This window comes from Psittacula echo, assembly GCF_963264785.1.
Source record: "Psittacula echo genome assembly, chromosome: 3".
Classification (NCBI taxonomy): domain Eukaryota; kingdom Metazoa; phylum Chordata; class Aves; order Psittaciformes; family Psittacidae; genus Psittacula; species Psittacula echo.
In genome coordinates, this window is record NC_137736.1 from 58,245,092 (window position 1) to 58,263,155 (window position 18,064).

The following is an 18,064-nucleotide window of genomic DNA, read 5'->3' on the forward strand; positions in this document are numbered from 1 at the left end:
TGGCAGGTTGGTTGGAACTAGATGATCTTAATGTCCTTTCCAACCCTAACCATTCTATGGTTCTATGATTCTATGCTGAAAAATTTTGAAGTACCTTAAAAGTTAGAAAGGCAGGCTGGCTTGTCGTGCAAGACTTTGGTAGGTACATATCATTAGGAAGAGCAGATCCAATATTGCAGAAACACATGCTAAAGTGGGTATGAATAGTGGTTGAAGATGATAACCATTCCTTAGAATTCATAAAGTAACACACACTTCTTTGACTGCATATGGTCAAAACTTCCAGGGTTATTTACGGTCTCAGTTTCAAATGGTCTGAAGTACTGGCTTAAAAACTTGGATCTTCCCTTGAGCAAAGGAAAATCTGAACTCAGCTGAACAAGCACAACTGATTAATGCAGCTCTAATTGTACCCAGCTAATAACAAAATAGGAGTCTAGCAGCTTCTGGTAATAAGACTTGTCTGAAAATGCAGTAATAAATGTCATTACATAGGAACTGGTAATAGCAGGGAACTACAGTTAGCTCTTTTACCAAGATAGCATATGTGGAATAAATGGCTCTGATCTTTCTTGGGCTTATGCACATATCTAAGCTGGAAGTTCAACACTAAGGAGTTCTGGTGAGCATAAATGGGACTAAACAGTGATGTAAATTGGCACTCAATTGAACTTTAGCAGGATCAGGGACAAAGCTCAGGACCAGAACACAGTGCTTGGAATGTGTTTTTGTTTAATCATTGCAGCTAAGTATATAAATAGATTATGTGATGATAATTTCTCCTGAATGTGCTGGGCCAAAAAATGAAGAAGTGCTTGTTAATGCTAAAGAGAATTTGGTCTTACAGTAAACATCTAATCTTGAAACAGAACAAAACTAAGCAGCAGGCACTTTTTATGTCAAATTAAATCATCATCTAACCTCAGACATTCACAGTGAAGTTCAAATTAAAAGCAAACAAATAAATAAATAAATACATGTAAGCTATTATATCACTACAACAACAACAACAACAAAAAGACTGAAAGTTCCTTTGAATTATACTTTGTTTTCCTAGGCAAAGGCAGAAAATACAATTGTAATAAAATTGCATGGCAAATGTGTGTTCAGGTTTTGAAAGAAAAGACAGAAGAGTACCGCTGTTGTTGCATGTGATCTTTCATGGATATAAACAGATATAAACTGGGAGAACCACTAAGCATAAATTTTAGATTTTTTTATTAAAGGATTTCAATTCGAAATACCTAAAATGATGAGGCAAAGATTTTAAGATTCATACAAAATGCATTATAGAAAAGAAAATAACTGAGCCTTAAAGTTATCATATTTTATTAGAAAAAAAATTCACTGTCTACCAGTCTTCAATATAAACTAAGTTTAGTGCAAAGATATAAATAGTTACATTACCAATTATTTCAAGGCCTGCACAGTTTTTCATTATACTTCATTCATTTGTGAACACTTAGTTCATGGACTGATTTAAGCCATGCATCAAGTTGCTGGGCTGCAGATAGAATCTTTTTTCTTGCACTAAGAAAGTCCTCACAGTCTTGGTGACTGAACAACATTAAGTGTTAATGTCTCACTAAAAGCTGGCAATAAGATCACAAATGGGTACTCAGCTCCAGTATCATTCTGAAATCAGCAATAGCCCAAAATAGTTCTAAAGAGCTGTCAGAAACTTGGAAAAATTACTGGCAGAACCATGTGTACATCATATGCAGGAGAGCAATTAAAGGTTGTCAACAAATAGAATCATAGAACCATAGAATGGTTAGGGTTGGAAAGGACATTAAGATCATCTAGTTCCAACCAACCTGCCATGGGCAGGGACACCCCACACTAAACCATGTCACCCAAGGCCTCATCCAACCTGGCCTTGAACACCGCCAAGGATGGAGCATTCACAACCTCCCTGGGCAACCCATTCCAGTGCCTCACCACCCTCTCAGTAAAGAATTTCTTCCTTATATCCAATCTAAACTTCCCCTGTTTAAGTTTGAACCTGCTACCCCTTGTCCTGTCACTACAGTCCCTGATGAAGAGTCCATCTCCAGCATCCTTGTAGGCCCCCTTCAGATACTGGAAGGCTGCTATGAGGTCTCCACGCAGCCTTCTCTTCTCCAGGCTGAACAGCCCCAACTTTCTCAGCCTATCTTCATATGGGAGGTGCTCCAACCTTCTCAGAGTTTTTTGAAATAATCTTTAATACACGGTAGTTAACTTGCCCTAAAAGACAATGTCAGCACATCCAAGTAACTGCAGTGTTATGCTGCTACACAGTGCTAAGGTTAGCTAACTGCTTATCACAATCATTTAATCTTCAAACATGTTGGTTTTAACTGAGGAAGGAATTTATCAAGCCAATCAAAATATCCGCAAACAAAATTTAGGTCACATCAATATTTAAGTAATAGTCCCCATCTGATCTAAATGGCATGGCTTTGAGACAGACAGAATATTTAAATGCCAGTCAGCCTTGTGACTATTACATTGCAAAGACACGTCCAAGTGAAATTTGTCTAAAAACATTAGACAGTTCAAAAAACACCTAGCCACAGGAGCCATGAGTTCAACACTGTCTGCAAAGCTCACTTGAGAAGCCAGGTGGACACTTAGTTAGGGTAAAGCTGGGTCAGGTATGTCTGGACAACACCACAACACAGCAACACCTAGAATAATGCCCTGATCACAAATACCCATGCAGGCCTACTACAGGATTTGTGTTGTCCTGCCTTATAGATTTACACTGGTGAAATAAACAGTACCTGAGCCTGAAATTCATTAAAATACACTAAGACATTACTCGTGGACATATGCAAGCTGATCATGTGTGTAAAAACAAAAAAAAATCAAAAAAATCAAAAAAATCAACAGATGAATTGGGAGAAATTTTAAAGACTTATGAAGAAATTGAAAAAGGGATTTTTATACAGTTTCACAAGTAATGTAAGGAATAAACACTGCAATAAGTTCCTGCCATTTTGCTTATTTAGTACTTTAAAATTTTCTATTCTTCTAAAATATCTTTCATTTTTGGATAGTTCTCTGCTATCCAGAATTGATGCTTATTTCATGAATGAAACCATTTTGTTTCCTTCCTACAGAAAGCTTCCTCCAGAAAGCTTTCTCCACATTCAAGTCTAGCCAAATAGCATTTATGTTCCTGCCCAAATCATAAATATGTAGAATTATTTTTTTAAAGTTTAATGCTTAGAAATACTTTATTGGAAGTTCATTTAAACATGAGCTCTTATAAATTTTAAATAAAATTTAAATTATTTTTTGTTGAGAGTTAGCCTTTCTTATATTGTTCAAGCAACTACCAGGTCTAAATGATTCTGGTTTTACCCAGAACAGAGGTGGTAAAAATGTTATGGATCAATACACACATATTTATAGAAGTAAAGCAATGAGCACCAGATTTTTAGAAGGCATGCAGCTACATAAACAGAATATGAGCTCTGTTCCAGAAACACATAGCCACTTGAACTCTGCCAAAGTTCCACAAGACTTCTGAATGCACAACACTAACAAGATTGGTTCTACGGTAATGAGATATTTTTTGAAATTACTCTATAATTATATTTTACATTATCTCATTAGCACATAAATTGCTATTTTAAAATTGGGATAAAGCTGTAATAAATCATCACACAGTTATCGGTAGCAGTAGTAGTTGTGATTATAGTGTTAATTTTTACTTTGCATTAGTGATTATGATTATTAATATTTTCCTATATGACCTTATAGGCAACATCTAATTACCTGTTTGTTCCTGTAAAACAAACTGTTACACTAACAAGTCACTTATCAGGGGTAGTTATGGTCAGCTAAAACTTCTATATTTTAAGACAAATTACCACATTTGAAGAAAGACATAGGAAGTGTTGAGTCACCATCTCTGGAGGTATTTAAAATAGCACTTTAGATGTGGCACTTAAGAGACATGGTTTAATGGTAGACTTGGCAATGCTAGGTTAATGGCTGGACTCAATGATCTTAAGGGCCTTTTCCAACCTAAATGATTCTATAATTCTATTCTATGATTCTACAAAGGTATCAGTGAAAAAAAAAAAAAACAACAACAAAACAACCAACTAAACAAAAAAACAAACAAAAAAAAAGCCCTCATTCTTCCTATATAGAAGAGAATGGGCTTGAACAGATGGAAGTCCAAGACTTTCACTTGCTACAGCCAGAGAAACTGACAGAAGTGTCATCCCTACGTTTTAGGTTAGGATCAAACTACCAAAACATGACTGCAAATGGAAATCAAAAGGATAATCAAAAGCTGAGTGTAGACTTGAAAGGAAGCTTGGATGACAGCAATAGCAGGATGAGAACACAGTCCTCTGAACAGGGTATTTTATTCACTTGCTAGGTTTTGTTGCCATTTTGTCCAGAAGTGTGAATGACAGCATGCACATAAATGGACTCCCTCAATTAACTATGAATCACTTTTATTCTTCATATCCCACCAACAACATCAATCAGCCTTCAGCACTTTCATCTTTTGTTTACCTCATTTACCTTTCTCTAACGCACAAGCTGTAATTTTTCCAGTATTATATTTTTGGGGGAATGAAAACTGTAGATCTTAATAGTTAGGCTGGTTTTACAATCAATTCCTGAAGTTTCCATTTTTGTTTTATTTACAATCATAGAAGGGGTGATATCATGTGACTGAAAAATAATAGGATTTGTTCCTGCAAAGTCTAGCATGCTAGCAACCAAAGTCTGGATGAACAATAGCAGTCATAAGAAAACTGCACAACTGCAAAAAAGAGCAACAATATTTTAAAACAATAAGTGAAGAAAGTTTTCTGTGTTTAAACATGACAATAATTTATTAGCTTATGCTGCAACCTCTAAATGGTGACGGTAGCACTGTATATCTGCCCAATTTAGAATACTTCCTAAAACCCTCTTTAAGTTAAAATAAACAAATAAAAATTCAAAAAAAAATATACTTTTAGATACACATCTACACTTGGAAGAGAAGCATAATCTAGGTAATCACAGAAGGAAGACAAGCAAAAAAAAAAGAGATCTTCTTATGCAATTAATATTTCAGACTTTTCCTTACTGTTACCTAGCTTTCAATCTGTGGCATCTCCAGTATAGAATGCTATACTCCCAGTCTTCTCTCAGATTTCTTAGCTGAAGTTATGGGGAAAAAAAAGAGAAAATAAAAACTAGCAGCTGCTACATATAGGTTTGAGTCTGACAGTTTAGATGAAGAGTCTGGCAAACATTAGCTGTCAATCAAACTTTCCTACCTACAATGCCATTCAAGAAAAATATTCAATCTGCTCTTGTATCAAGCCATTTCAGCAAGTCATCGTTGTCAGGAAATAAAACACTAAATTAAAATTATCTCCGTAAGTGTATTATTTGCATTAGCAAAGAGAAGTTTGTATTGTAAGGGACCTTACTCTTGAGTAGTTGGGTGAAAGACCTCTCTCCAACACAGAAAGAGTACGTTTGTCAACCAAATAGTCTACATGCAAGACATAAGTGTTGTAAAGATACAAGAGGCACAGAGCACATTAGAAAGAAGACAAAAGAGCAGTTTTATCTGCAGAGAAAAGTACTACTTGGAATAAATTATGAGATTAGTTTCAAAAAAACTAATGTTTGAATGTTTGAATACTTGAAATATTTCTATGTATTGAAGTACTCTAAGCTTCAAATTAAAGTTTTGCTTTTCAGCCATTAATTTAAACTAGGTGTTCTAAAAAAATGAAACAACTACTAAAAAAAAACCAAACAAACAATAAAAAACAATAAACAAACAAACATATTAAGTAATATTTAAAAAAATAAAACCCCAATCTTTACTTTTTAAGCAGAAACATTAAATTGAATGGCTTCAGGGTCATTGCACTGAACTGTAATTTCTCTGCATTCCATTGCATTGGAATAAAATTTCTCTACATTCTTTTAATATGACACAGTAAGAATTTTACCTGAGAAAAGGATGAGTAAAAAGTAGGGTGTTTCCCCTGACAGTTGAGAAGCTATGAAACAAACCAGGTCAGAAAGCTCCATGGTTGAACTATTAGAGAAGCACAATATAAGCATTAAAAGACTCACTGTTGACAGTCTATCCTACACAAAAATGTTCCCATAGTAGATTTCAAAAGACGGTATGTCTGATGCACTATACTGGCACCAGGCAAGGATTAGGTACAACCAACACATGTATGTATGTCATGTTTTAAGACTCAAATATGGATCACAGCTTTCAAAATCTAAAACTGGGACTTCGGAGTGGACAGAGGCCACTCTACTCACTTACTAGCCTTGGTATTAATATTCTAGAAATGTTTAGGGCAAAGGATGCAGAAGAAACCATCTATTACTGAAGATGCTTGAGAATTATAACTCCTTCAGACAATTGAGAAGTCCTTTCTATCCTCCCACCTAGAATAGACATTGCTCTTGTTTGCAGTGAATAGCAGCCCTTTAATCAGGAATATTCCTCTCCTTGCATAAGTGTGCTTATATGTAATGCATGGAAGATGACTGGCACTAAAATAGTCTTCATATTTACTGACTTACGGACAGCTAATGGATTTCTAGTTTGATGGCTGAATTAAAACAAAACTTTCAAGAAAAGTTTTTTGTCTTATGATATTTTTCAGCTCCTGAGCTCCCACTGTATTCAGCCCTTTTTCGTAGCTGAGACTTAGCCACAACATCCTCACCAATGTGATTTTCTTCTTTCACATAAACCTAAGTTAGACAAATCTGCACAATTTTCTACAGTGCCCAATACTACAGAAGTTGGATCCAGGACCATGGCTTTCCCCTCCTGAGTGCTGCCATAATACAAACGCAAGTTACTCACTCTCTCCTTGTTGTGTACTACAGTTACACATTGGTTAGCTCTCCAAGTACAACTGTCTATAAACAATCCCTAAATGAAAACTGTCCTTCTCACTACTTCCTGTTATAAGGTGTCAAACAGAGTCTTTTGTAGGCTAGCTTTAAGAAAAAGACAGCAGAAAGTAGTAATTTGGCCTTGCATGACAGTTTACAGCTTTCTCTGCACTATGATCTGGGAAATATTTTCATCTGTGAAGCAATAAGCAACCTTCTGTCACCACATATGGGGAAACCTTGCTGGAGCTAATTTAAAGAGTATCAGGTGTGGCAATCAGAAGCTAGCAAAAATAACTTGACAGCCACAGTGATAGCCTATGGCGCACTTCGGGGTTCGTTTCTGTGTGGCGTGCTAGAAGGGCAGGTGCACAGAAGAAAGGTTGTGATACTGCTTTAGAACTCAGGGTTGTCATAAGAATTGTGCTGGAAAATGAACACCTCCTTTAAAAAGCAACAGAATAAAAGTTGTGCCCATTCATCCAACAGATTGGCTCCCTCCATACACTGAGGAACTGCTTAAACTAGTTGCAGAGACGACTTAACTGCTTAAAAAAGAAAAAAACAACCCTGCTGTTAGATGCTACCAAGTCAACACAGTAAACTGTTTGAGACAGATCTTAGTCCCCTGTGTTTGCTGACACAAACAAGCCTACCTATTTCTACCAGCTACACTTGTTCAAACCTATTCAAGGTATTGAGAGCCACAAAGCTATTTGTAAGTCTGCCCTCCTCTTCAGAAATTTGGCTAATGGTTATAAAGATATCTGGGAAACAAAGGAAACCAAATTAACTCCCAAGACATCTAAAACTCTTGGAGGCAGAAGATATATAGGCATTAAATTATGGGGTGTACGTATGTGTGTATATGCATATATAGAGAGAATCATAGAATCATAGAATAGTTAGGGTTGGAAAGGACATTAAGATCATCTAGTTCCAACCAACCTGCCATGGACCCCACACTAAACCATGTCACCCAAGGCCTCATCCAACCTGGCCTTGAATACCGCCAAGGATGGAGCACTCACAACCTCCCTGGGCAACCCATTCCAGTGCCTCACCACCCTCTCAGTAAAGAATTTCTTCCTTATATCCAATCTAAACTTCCCCTGTTTAAGTTTTAACCCATTACCCCTTGTCCTGTCACTACAGTCCCTGATGAATAGTCTCTTCCCAGCATCCTTGTAGTGAATTTATTTGGACTTATAAATACACAATACAGGGGACCACTAAAGGTTGTAGGATCAAACAAATCTAAAGGATCTAAGAGGAACCCAAGAGTTACTGCAGGATAATAAAAAAGGAAGGAAAAGCAGGCATGAGTGGGAAGGCACCTCAGAAGACAAGCTGATGAAGCTTTCTTCAACATGTGTAATTCAGAGCTTTCTCTAATATAATGGTACATTTGAGAAATAGGAGACGTAAACCTGCAATACAAATTATCTTCATACTCTTTTCTACCCTTTCAGTGAATATCAGTATTACTCATGCCTATTCTGTCTCTCCCATAATGCTCTTGCTTCAAGTCGGATTTTATGTCAGCTTGACTTTTTTTTTTTTTTTTAAATAAGAAAGCAGGCAGCTGACAAACCAGGCACTAGAACACATAGGACGAATAAATGAATATAATATATTACCATATTTAAACAAGACTTCCATACGATATTTGGCCTTTTCAGTTCTGGTTGACCATTACAAGAAATATCAGTTGAAAAACTTGCTGTCAGCTAAGTAATTCTGAGGCACAGGAAGTTCTCTCTTGTTTGGATTTTATCTTATTTTAGCTTTATTTCTAATATTTATGACCACACTCTACCTTCAGTTTCCCTGGGTAGTTTGAGTACACTAGAGCGTAGCCCTTTCCGGTTGGCTTTTTTCTTACCAGCATTATTTTGTTCCAGCCTCTGAACTAGAAATTAACTGAAACTATTAAACCTTCCCTGGAAAACTATAAATAGCTGTAAAGATCATTGGTACAGCCTGAAATGCAGGGGAAATAACTTCTGTGGGCTTTTTACCTATGATGTTGTCACTGAAAGTCAGGAGAATAAAACTCCTTAATACCAGTGCAGCATTAAGAAGCAGGCACTTCTTTATTGCAGCATTGGGTGCTAGGGGCAATTTCCACAAATCAAGCACAACCAATGCTGATTTCATCATTACATTTATACACAAAAATTACAAGATAGTACTCTCCCAGATACAATGATTGGTTAGTGATTTACATACAATTATAATATCTGCAGTGTCACTCTCTTCTGTGACTACGCTTGTACAGAGCAAAAGTCTTCTCAATCTGTCGGTGTGTTTTTTAATATTATAATGAACGCAATTTACTTCAGGTCACCTTAAACCTAAGTTTGGTTGCCAAGCTGGCCAGTTATTTGACAACCTGTCAAGGCAGAAATCTAACTCATTCTATATACAATAGACCCTAAGTGCTTTGGTTATGCTCTAGAGAGTAAGGACTAAGGCTAATAAGTCACAGAGAACAGGGACCTCAAGCAACACAGCGTCCGATTTCAACACAGCAACCCACTCTAACATAAAGGCTAACTCCTTAAATCACAATGTTCCTATAGGTAACTATGTTACAAACACAAAACAGAAAGATTCAGGAGAACTTAAGATAATCCGCAACAATGTTTTTAGGCATTTTTTAAAAATGCAAAATCAGAAAGTTATCACTTTCCTAACACCACTTCTCACATTAGGAACACCATGTGGAAAGCTGGTGGACAGCAGTTCTGTCTGTTCGTACCTAACAAGTGTGTGTAACTCCTTATTCTAGTCCTGTTGCGCTCTGAAGGTGTTTTAGGAGCTGGAGAGAGGGGCAGGTAATCACAGGAAGGCTGGAGAGCATCTGATCAGACTGCAGTATGTGTGGTTTTGAATATCCTTTCCACTGGAATTAGAGAGTTGGGGTAACTAACTGCCTGTTAGAGATGCTCTGGGAACAGTTCTGCTCTCCAAAACATATGGGTGAAATAAAATGTTTTCTTTCACATTAGGCTGAGATAAAGAGGGAAGCTTGGAGTTCAGCTCAGCTTATGAACTAACCTTAACATTACTATTCCCTTGTCATCACTGAAATTTTGGCCCACATTAGTTATTGCTTCTAAATGAACACGATAAAAAAAGATCTTTTCTTGCAGGTAAGCAAACCAGCTACCCATGAAAGGCAACTCTTAAGAGTTACTGCTCTTCAAGCTCCAGATGAGAACTGCAGCTCTGAGCCTGATCTAGGATTAGATTTTTATCCTCTCCTTTACTAATAGCACACTTTAGAAACCTCTCCCATATTAAAGTTTTTGGTGGGTAAGATGACTTTCACAATGAAAGAAAATGATAGTGTATTATCTTTCAGATGTAAAGTTCACTTAGGGAAAGTGATTAGCAAAACTTTCACTTTGGAAGAATACACTGTTACAAGCTTTCTGTCTATTTCAGGAAACCCATGTTCCATATAAAGATAATAAAGCTAGCTTTTATTCTCCAGGACTTCACTGTGAACTAAGCTGTCTATGAAGGAAGGCGAGAGGGAAGGTTTCATTAAAGTAAACTGACTTTGAAGGAAATATGTTTTCTCATGTACTATTTAATTTACTTGTAGGTTGCTTCATTGGTTTTGTTGCATTTCGGGTTTGGTTTTTTTTCAATGGAACTTAAGTTTTAAATCAGTTAATCACAAATTGAGCAATGGCAAAAACCTGGTTTGTTAACAGAACCCAAATAAGACTGAGCTTTTTCTTTTGTTTGCTGTAATCATCATTCTACTCTGTCACCTCTTGGTTTGCCTAGTATTACTGTTCTTATTTTACCAATAAAGAGGAAGTAAAATTTCAGAGCCAGAACTTATTTCTACGCCAAGGCTTAAGCCAGTGTGACATAGGAGGGTACAAAAAATAAAAATCACTCTTGCAGGGTAGTAAGCCTTAGTTCTAAGTTGCACTTGGAATATATTGCATATCCATTGAATGAGTCTCCAAAGAACTTTGAAACAAGCTCCATAGTACCTGCCTATGGAAGAGATTGTAAGACCTTCATAGCTCAGAATGATTTTACTTGTTATCTGGAGCTAGTGCCCTTTACACCAGGCAACAGGTCCACAATTCTCAGACCTACAATTGTAACCAGCAAAATGTTAGTAGAAATATGCTTTGTCTCCTTAAAGCACTTTTCTTTTTGATCTAATCAGTACACTGGTATAAGCTGTTCAGTGTGCAGTGCTTTTTCTTCTTTTTATTTCTTAATCCTAAAAAGGTGTGTATGTTCTGTAGAATAATGGAAAACTGCCAAATGTCACCATTAAAATTAAAAAACTCACAAGCTGTGATATTTATGGAGACAAGGACTCTGCCAAGTGTGTGACCACAGGGGATGCAGCGAGGCATTCCCCTCCTGGCAGAACACTGCTTTGTTCCAAAAGGTGGTGGAGGAGGAAGGAGGGTGGCTCAGTGTTCATAGGAGTTCATTCACTGGTGGCTATACTCCTGATCTGGAGGTACGTGATTACTGAAGAACTCAGTGCCTATATTATAGCAAACAGGCACTGAGAATATGCCTGTGCAGTGACAGGTGGCAGCTGCATACATCTTAGCTAGGCAAAACATCAGCCCTGGGAAGGATGAGAAATCACAGAAAAGTCACTGCATAGGCCAGCATGCACTTCAATACCTTCTTTTTGCCAGTCTTTTTCTCTCAACAGCCCTTGGCTTGCAAAAGTGTGTTCCTGAGTGATCTAAAAATTGAAATCCTAACCTTTGAAAGTGCAAAGAAGTCAGAATTTTCTTAGGTCTTTCTAACTGCATTCAGAAAGAAGACCATTTCCTCGGGAGCATTGCTAAAGTTATCCACTGTTAGAAACAGTGGCTTTGCAAGAAAGGATTAGAAAACTGAGTGAAGATCAATCTGGCATGAAACAGTGGGTGTCTTCTGTCCTGTGGGACAGACGGTTTCCTTACAGGCAGCAGTGCACAAATATAAAGGTCCTAATGAGCAACTGACTGCATGTTAGTCCTAGATTTAATCCTCAGCATCTTTTACAGGCTGCACTTCTGCTTTATCCTGAGAATTATTTCTCTCTTCCTCCACTGGTTCATTCCATGCTTTCTATTAATTCCAAAACATGCATTTTCTTACTGTATGTTCTATGTTACCTGGTCCACTACTTTTTTTCTCAGTGCTTTGACTGCTACGCATTTTGCTTTATCCGACTTGGGATCTTCAGGGCAGGGAGACAGTTCAGTTGCCAGGACAACTCAATCACCTAGTCTGGAGGATAACTTGTAACTTTCTCCCAGATGGAAAGGGAGATATGCTTATGTGCAAGGTACCAGCCAGCAATTTGGGGAAGTTAGATGTAATGCCTGGTTCTCTAACATTCCCTTTGTGTTCTCCTTGACAAATGCAGCTGCTCCACAGCTTCAAAAGGGCAATGTTATTTATCTGCATCAAAGGCATGAAAGGAGGGAAGAGGGACCAGGGAAGGAAGCAGAGGTGAACTAACTTCTCTAGTGTGTGAACAACACTCTGCTCAGGTTCTGAAATAGCCAGATTCCTATCAAATCCTATCAGGCCTAGAAAAATGGCCTAGGATGGAGATGCTTGATAGAAATAGACAGATGTAGTTAAGAACTGTAAAATCTCTGTTTGGTACAATATATGAGGAGCTGTGTAATTTAACTCCTTTCTTTAAAACAGGATTTATGAAAGTTTGTGCAGAGACAAAAGGAATTATATCAGTAACAATTTTCCAGTGATGCAAGATATTTTTCTGACCTCTACTGATTTTAGGGCAACTGACATGATTACTTTGCCCCACATAGACATAACGTAATTTACTCTGCCTGAAGTCAGTGATCTGAGAACACTGTGAACAAAGTAAAATATGTGTCTGAGAATGTCTTCCAGATGTTGATATGGGTAGGGTACCGCATTGAAGCACTTCTCCATCAGATATTAAAGATCAGCTAGATTCAGTAAGAGAAACTAAGAGATGTGACTGTGTTAAAAACAGACATACTTATCCAATATGATCTTTGTAAATACCATGCAAAATCAAATAGCTCAAAAAAAAAAAAAAAAAAAAAAAAAAACACAAAAAACCAAACTAAAACAAAATAAAAACTCTTTCTTTCATCCCAAAACAAAACAAAAACACTTTCTTTCATCCCACAGCATGGGTTTTGGCTTTGTTTCTTTTCTGGAACTGCTGCATTACTGTATAGCTATGAGACACTAATAACGGTAATGGTGAACATATACAGGCGGCTCTTACTTCCCTCTAAACTGATCCAAAGGGATCACTTAATAAGTGTATCAGCTACTTTCCCAGCCATTTGTGCACACTAACCGAAGTGTAACATAACGTCTTTTCTGTACCAAATGATGCTTCTCCACAGTTGTGCAAAAAGAAGTACTTACTGCCAATATCTGGCCGCAGCTTTTTGTCATACTCTCTCAACAGCTTGTTTAGTATGAGAGTCACATCTGTGTCTTGTGTTTTTGGAGCTAAAACCCATTTTTGGTTAGTTGTTCCATCTTCATATTCATCCTCTTCAACCTTTCTAGAACTGCAATAAATCAAACAAATAGATGTTACTTCACGTAACTAAAATCTAAATTTTACATTCTGGCTAAATCTCCACACTCAGCTGAAGAAGTATTAGATCTCTCCCTTGGTTTTGCCTCTACCCAGCCTTAGGCTGTTTTTGCAACAGGATGTTCCCATTAACAATTGTTGAGAATCTGTTGATGGGCCATGACTGAGAATTGTTTATACATAGTCTTCTGCCAGTCTCTCAAAACATGCGTTAATACAGCTATCAGAGTAATATTCTATATCCTGTATTTTAACCAAGCTATCCCGACTCGTTAGTTTACAATACACTCTTATGAAGAGTGAACATCTGCAGAATTATTTTATTAATACATCAACTGATCCATCTCTTGCACAAAGGCTAATAAGGGTATTAAAAATTCAGATCTTTTAATACTTCCTGATCATTTTATCCTATTAATAAATTATAATATTCTCAGTGCCTGAATTTTAGAGTTTAATGTATTACAAGGCTTAGAATTAAGAGCTTGCTCCTAGAATTGAAGATGGATTATCACAAGCACACAAATACATTGCATAAATTGAACTGAATTTCCCTGTAGTTTTAGTGACATTTTTTTAAAAAATGGTACTACCCGAAGAGTTGAGACTTCTTTTCCTTCATAGGTGGATTACTTTTATTTTAAGAGCATGCTAACACAGATTTGATGAACTAGTTTGCCCAGAAATCACAGCTAGAGCTGTTTTCCCACAAGGTTAATTTCATTCGTGCGGTTTTTTACACCTAAACAGTAAAATGTTGATTTGAAGATGTATCTTTTGGTATCTTGGAAACCAAATCTGCTTGATGTCTCTCACTGGAGAAAATCTATGACAGTTAAACTGCGATAAAGTTATCAGGAGAACAGATAACCTCTCTGGTGGAACCTACAGCAGTAATCATGAGCTGCAATTGTCCTGGCGATACAGTATCATTTTGCAACCTTTTCACACAAATGTCAATAATTATGCAAGGTGCAAAGCAATGGAGAGTCAGAGGCACCAGCCTTGCTTACTCATGGCATGTGCTACATGCATCAGAGCAACCTCCTTTTTCTCTCTCTCCCTCTCCTTAAAATGTCTCAGATGTCCAGAAAACCTGATGGGCACTCTGTAGGAACAGAAAAAGATATGAATACAAGTATAAAAATTTAATCACAGAGCATCATTGACTCTTAACATTGCTTGCAGACCACCATTTGAGCATTTAATGAAACTTTTAATCAGAACTGCTCTACAGCCAATATGCCCCTAAGGATTAGCCATGAATCATTTAACACTACCTCACAAATTAAAAGTGCTCAAGATAAAATTTCGACATTAAAATAACTTTGAAACCTAACCCCTGAGGATTTTCTACAGAGAGAGTTCATATAACAAAGTTACGAAAGTAGAGAAAACTTAAGGGAAATTTTGAATAGATGACCATTCCTTCTCTGTGAGCTGTATCTTGTAAAAACTTGAACTTTTTCGTATAATTGACCCAATGAGCTTTTAAAAACCCCAATAGGATTTTGGGGGGTTGGATTTTGGTTTTGTTTGTTTTGGTTTGCTCTGTTTGTTTTTGGGTTTTTTTGTTGTTTTTTCCTCCCTCAGATTCATGGGATCTTAAAGCTGGGATCTGTGCCTTGATGCTGTAGTTACAGAACCATTCTCCAAGGAGGCACCGTCTCCAAACATACATGGTTGGCATTTCAGAGCTGAAACGCTGCAGTGGTACCGAATTACCGATAGGAAAGGAGCACAAATTGCTCGTCTTTTTTCTGCTGCACCCACAACTTTACTGAAGGCATTTAGACTGCATGTGGAAATGAGAACTGAGTTCAGGCAGGATCATGATTCCCATTTCAGGGAGCCACTCCTTTAACAGTTACAACAGCTTAAGCACTGGCAGATCTTTTAAACACCCTCACTCTAGCAGCTCGATTCCTAGAAAGTACTTCCAAATCATGTAAATTCCTACCTACCTTCTAGATTAAGACTGGGGGTGGGAGAGGTTTCACAGTGGATCTGACTAACACACTAGACACGTTTGGGTTTTTTTCAAGGTGTTTTGTTTTCTTTGGTAAGAGTTTGTTATTTCTCTTCCCTGGCCTGCCTCTGCACAATTAAGCTCCTTGAAGGCACATGAGGTTGCATTTTTCACTTGTAGCCTTACTAGTGACTGCCAATTCCCAGCACATTCCTGCTATCCACAGAAACAAGTATGGGATAACGGCAGGCCATTCTCAGACTGGGGAGGAAGAAAGACTGAGCACCTTCCACAGAGTCCTCAGAGGCCATTACTTCTGGTCCTGTGAGGAGACAGGGCATCAACTGTAAAGGAGGAAGGCTGGAAAACCCTGACAGGCTGTGGGGAAAGGGTTTATTTCCTGCAACACGTGTGTCCCGGACTTGCTCTGGGGGCTGGCATAAAGCAGCCTGTAGTTCCTTTGGGGATCTGGGAAAGATGCTACTTCAGTGTGGGGCAGGCGGCTGAGATCATGATGAATAAATAGAGAAGGGAAGGATCACTGAGCACGCTTGCAAGTCTGTAGCAGATCCTACGGGGGGGGAGCTAAGGTGACCCATTCGCCTGGGTTGTGAGGCGGGGGCCTTTCCTAGTATTTTGCACAACCGCGGGGACCGAGTGTGAGCCTAGCCCCAGAGATCACGGCTGCTGTCGGCGGCTGGCCCGGCCCCTCACCGCCCGCTGCTGCCGGAGCTCCGCCGAAGGAACCCTTCCCTCTCCTGAGACAGGGGCCAAGGGTTCCCCAGCCCGGCCCTTCTTCGCGGCGGTTAACGCCCGCCCCCCAGAAACAGGGCACCTCCAGAGACTCATGCTTCCCGCGGCTGCCCTCTCCGTTTTCAGGATGGCCCCGTCCGCGGAGCCCCCGCGGCTAGGGTACGGAGGGAAGCCGGGGCTGCCGGCTGCTCGGCGCAGAGGGGAGCCCGGGCAGCGGGGGCCGCCGTCCCGCCGTGTGCGGGCCCTGGCAGCCGCCGGAGCGGGAAAACTTTCTGCCGGTCTGGCTCGGGACAGAGCCCTCCCGGGCGACCTCCGGCTTCACGCCGGGCCGGGAGGGGCAGTGGCGGGGCCACCGCGCAGACAGGCGGACTGCGGCTGTCAACGGAGCCAGGCGAGTCCGGCGAGGGAGCAGGGAAATGAAGCCCTGGCACGGCGTGGGGAGAGAGGAAGAGCCTGCGGTCCTTCTCGGGCACCGAGTATTTGGCAAACTCTGGCGAGCGGGATTCCATCCCGCAAGCCCCGGAGCTAGAAGAGAGGGTGGAGGAGGCGAGGGGTTGCAGACTTACCAGGCGTGAAACACTGAGAGGAGGAAGAAAACCGGCAGGAGCTTAGCGGGTTTAGCGGACATGATCCCGGCAGCGCTGGCCAGGTGAGAGGTACGGCAGGACGAAGGAAACGTTGTAGAGAATGTTCATGTGAAAGACAGAATGAGGCAATGAGGTGAAGCGATTAGCCTCTCTTCCTCGGTATTCTCAGCTTTATACCCTGAAGAAAATACCCCCTTTCACACCGCTCCAGGAAGAAGGAAGAGGGGAGGAGAAAAGGGAAAAAAAAAAAAAAAAAAAAAAAAAAAAAGACTGAGAAGAAAAAAAGAAAAACACAAAAAGAAGTGTTCCGAAGGGGAGATCCCCAGCGGGGCGGCTGCCAGGGTTTAAATCAGGGTGTAAATCAGGCTCCACGGGCTGACAGGTGTTCAGTGGATACCGAGCTAAGAGCTTCCCGCTTCCTTTCCTGCGGTCGGTTGCCGGGAGCAGCGGCGCGGCCTCTCCCGCCCCTCGGTTGGCGCTGGCCGTGCCCCCCCGGGCTCTGCACAGAGCGGCAGAGCCCGGGCCCCGCCGGGCCGGGCCGGGAGGAGGGCGGGCTGGGGCGGGGGAAAGGGGCGCAGCTCGCCCCCCCACCCCGCGGAGCGCCAGCCCCGCAGCGCGGCACCGGAGCGCTGCCGGGGGCCGCCCCGCATCGGGGAGCACCGCGTCCCCCGCTCCCTGCCCAACAGGTACCCGCCTAGCCGGCAAGGGATGGGGGGGAGCCGGGAAGTGAACCCTGCCCCCGCCCCGCCGGCGCACACACGCACGCGGGAGAGGGGGAGCAGCGAACTCGCCAGCCGCAGCCAGCCCGGACATCAGCCCAGCCCGATGTCCCCTGAGGGGGCGACTCCGAGGGGGCTGCGGCGCCTGGCGGCAGCATCCCCCCACTGTTTCGGGGGGTTCCCCCACCCCCTATCCCCATACTCACTTGCAGAATATCCCCCCCCCCCCCCCCCCGGGCGCTGGAGGGGCTCTCCTCAGACGGAGGGAGAAGGGTCGGCGCTGCTTCTGGTCTCCGGGTGGTCGGACCCACCGACATCCCGATGTACATATAGGTGTAGATCCATGTAAACGGGGCAGATACAGAGGGGGACCTACAGTACAATCTTCCACAGACAAGGCAGACATACACAACTCAGAGCCTTTGTACCATGCCTCTGTGACTACCTGCATGTATGTAGAAGTTTGCACGCACTATACAAATGCGTGGATACACATAGATACAGTATGCCTGTAACATGTATATGCAAGAGAGAGATGCGG

The 18,064-nt window shown here is 40.6% G+C and overlaps 1 protein-coding gene across 1 annotated transcript in view; it reads right to left on the reverse strand.

Moving 5' to 3' along the window:
- Positions 1 to 17,670, reverse strand: part of GABRG3 (gamma-aminobutyric acid type A receptor subunit gamma3) — a gene marked incomplete at its 3' end in the record, with an annotated part of 324,626 nt that extends 306,956 nt beyond the window's left edge. The window contains exons 1-2 of the mRNA XM_080612497.1: positions 16,784 to 17,670; positions 13,318 to 13,466 (exon numbers count right to left, since the gene is read on the reverse strand). Coding sequence (XP_080468623.1) covers positions 13,318 to 13,466; positions 16,784 to 16,845 — 211 coding nt within the window. The 5' untranslated portion in view covers positions 16,846 to 17,670. The remainder of the gene's footprint in view (positions 1 to 13,317; positions 13,467 to 16,783) is intronic.
- Positions 17,671 to 18,064: the final 394 nt, after the last annotated feature.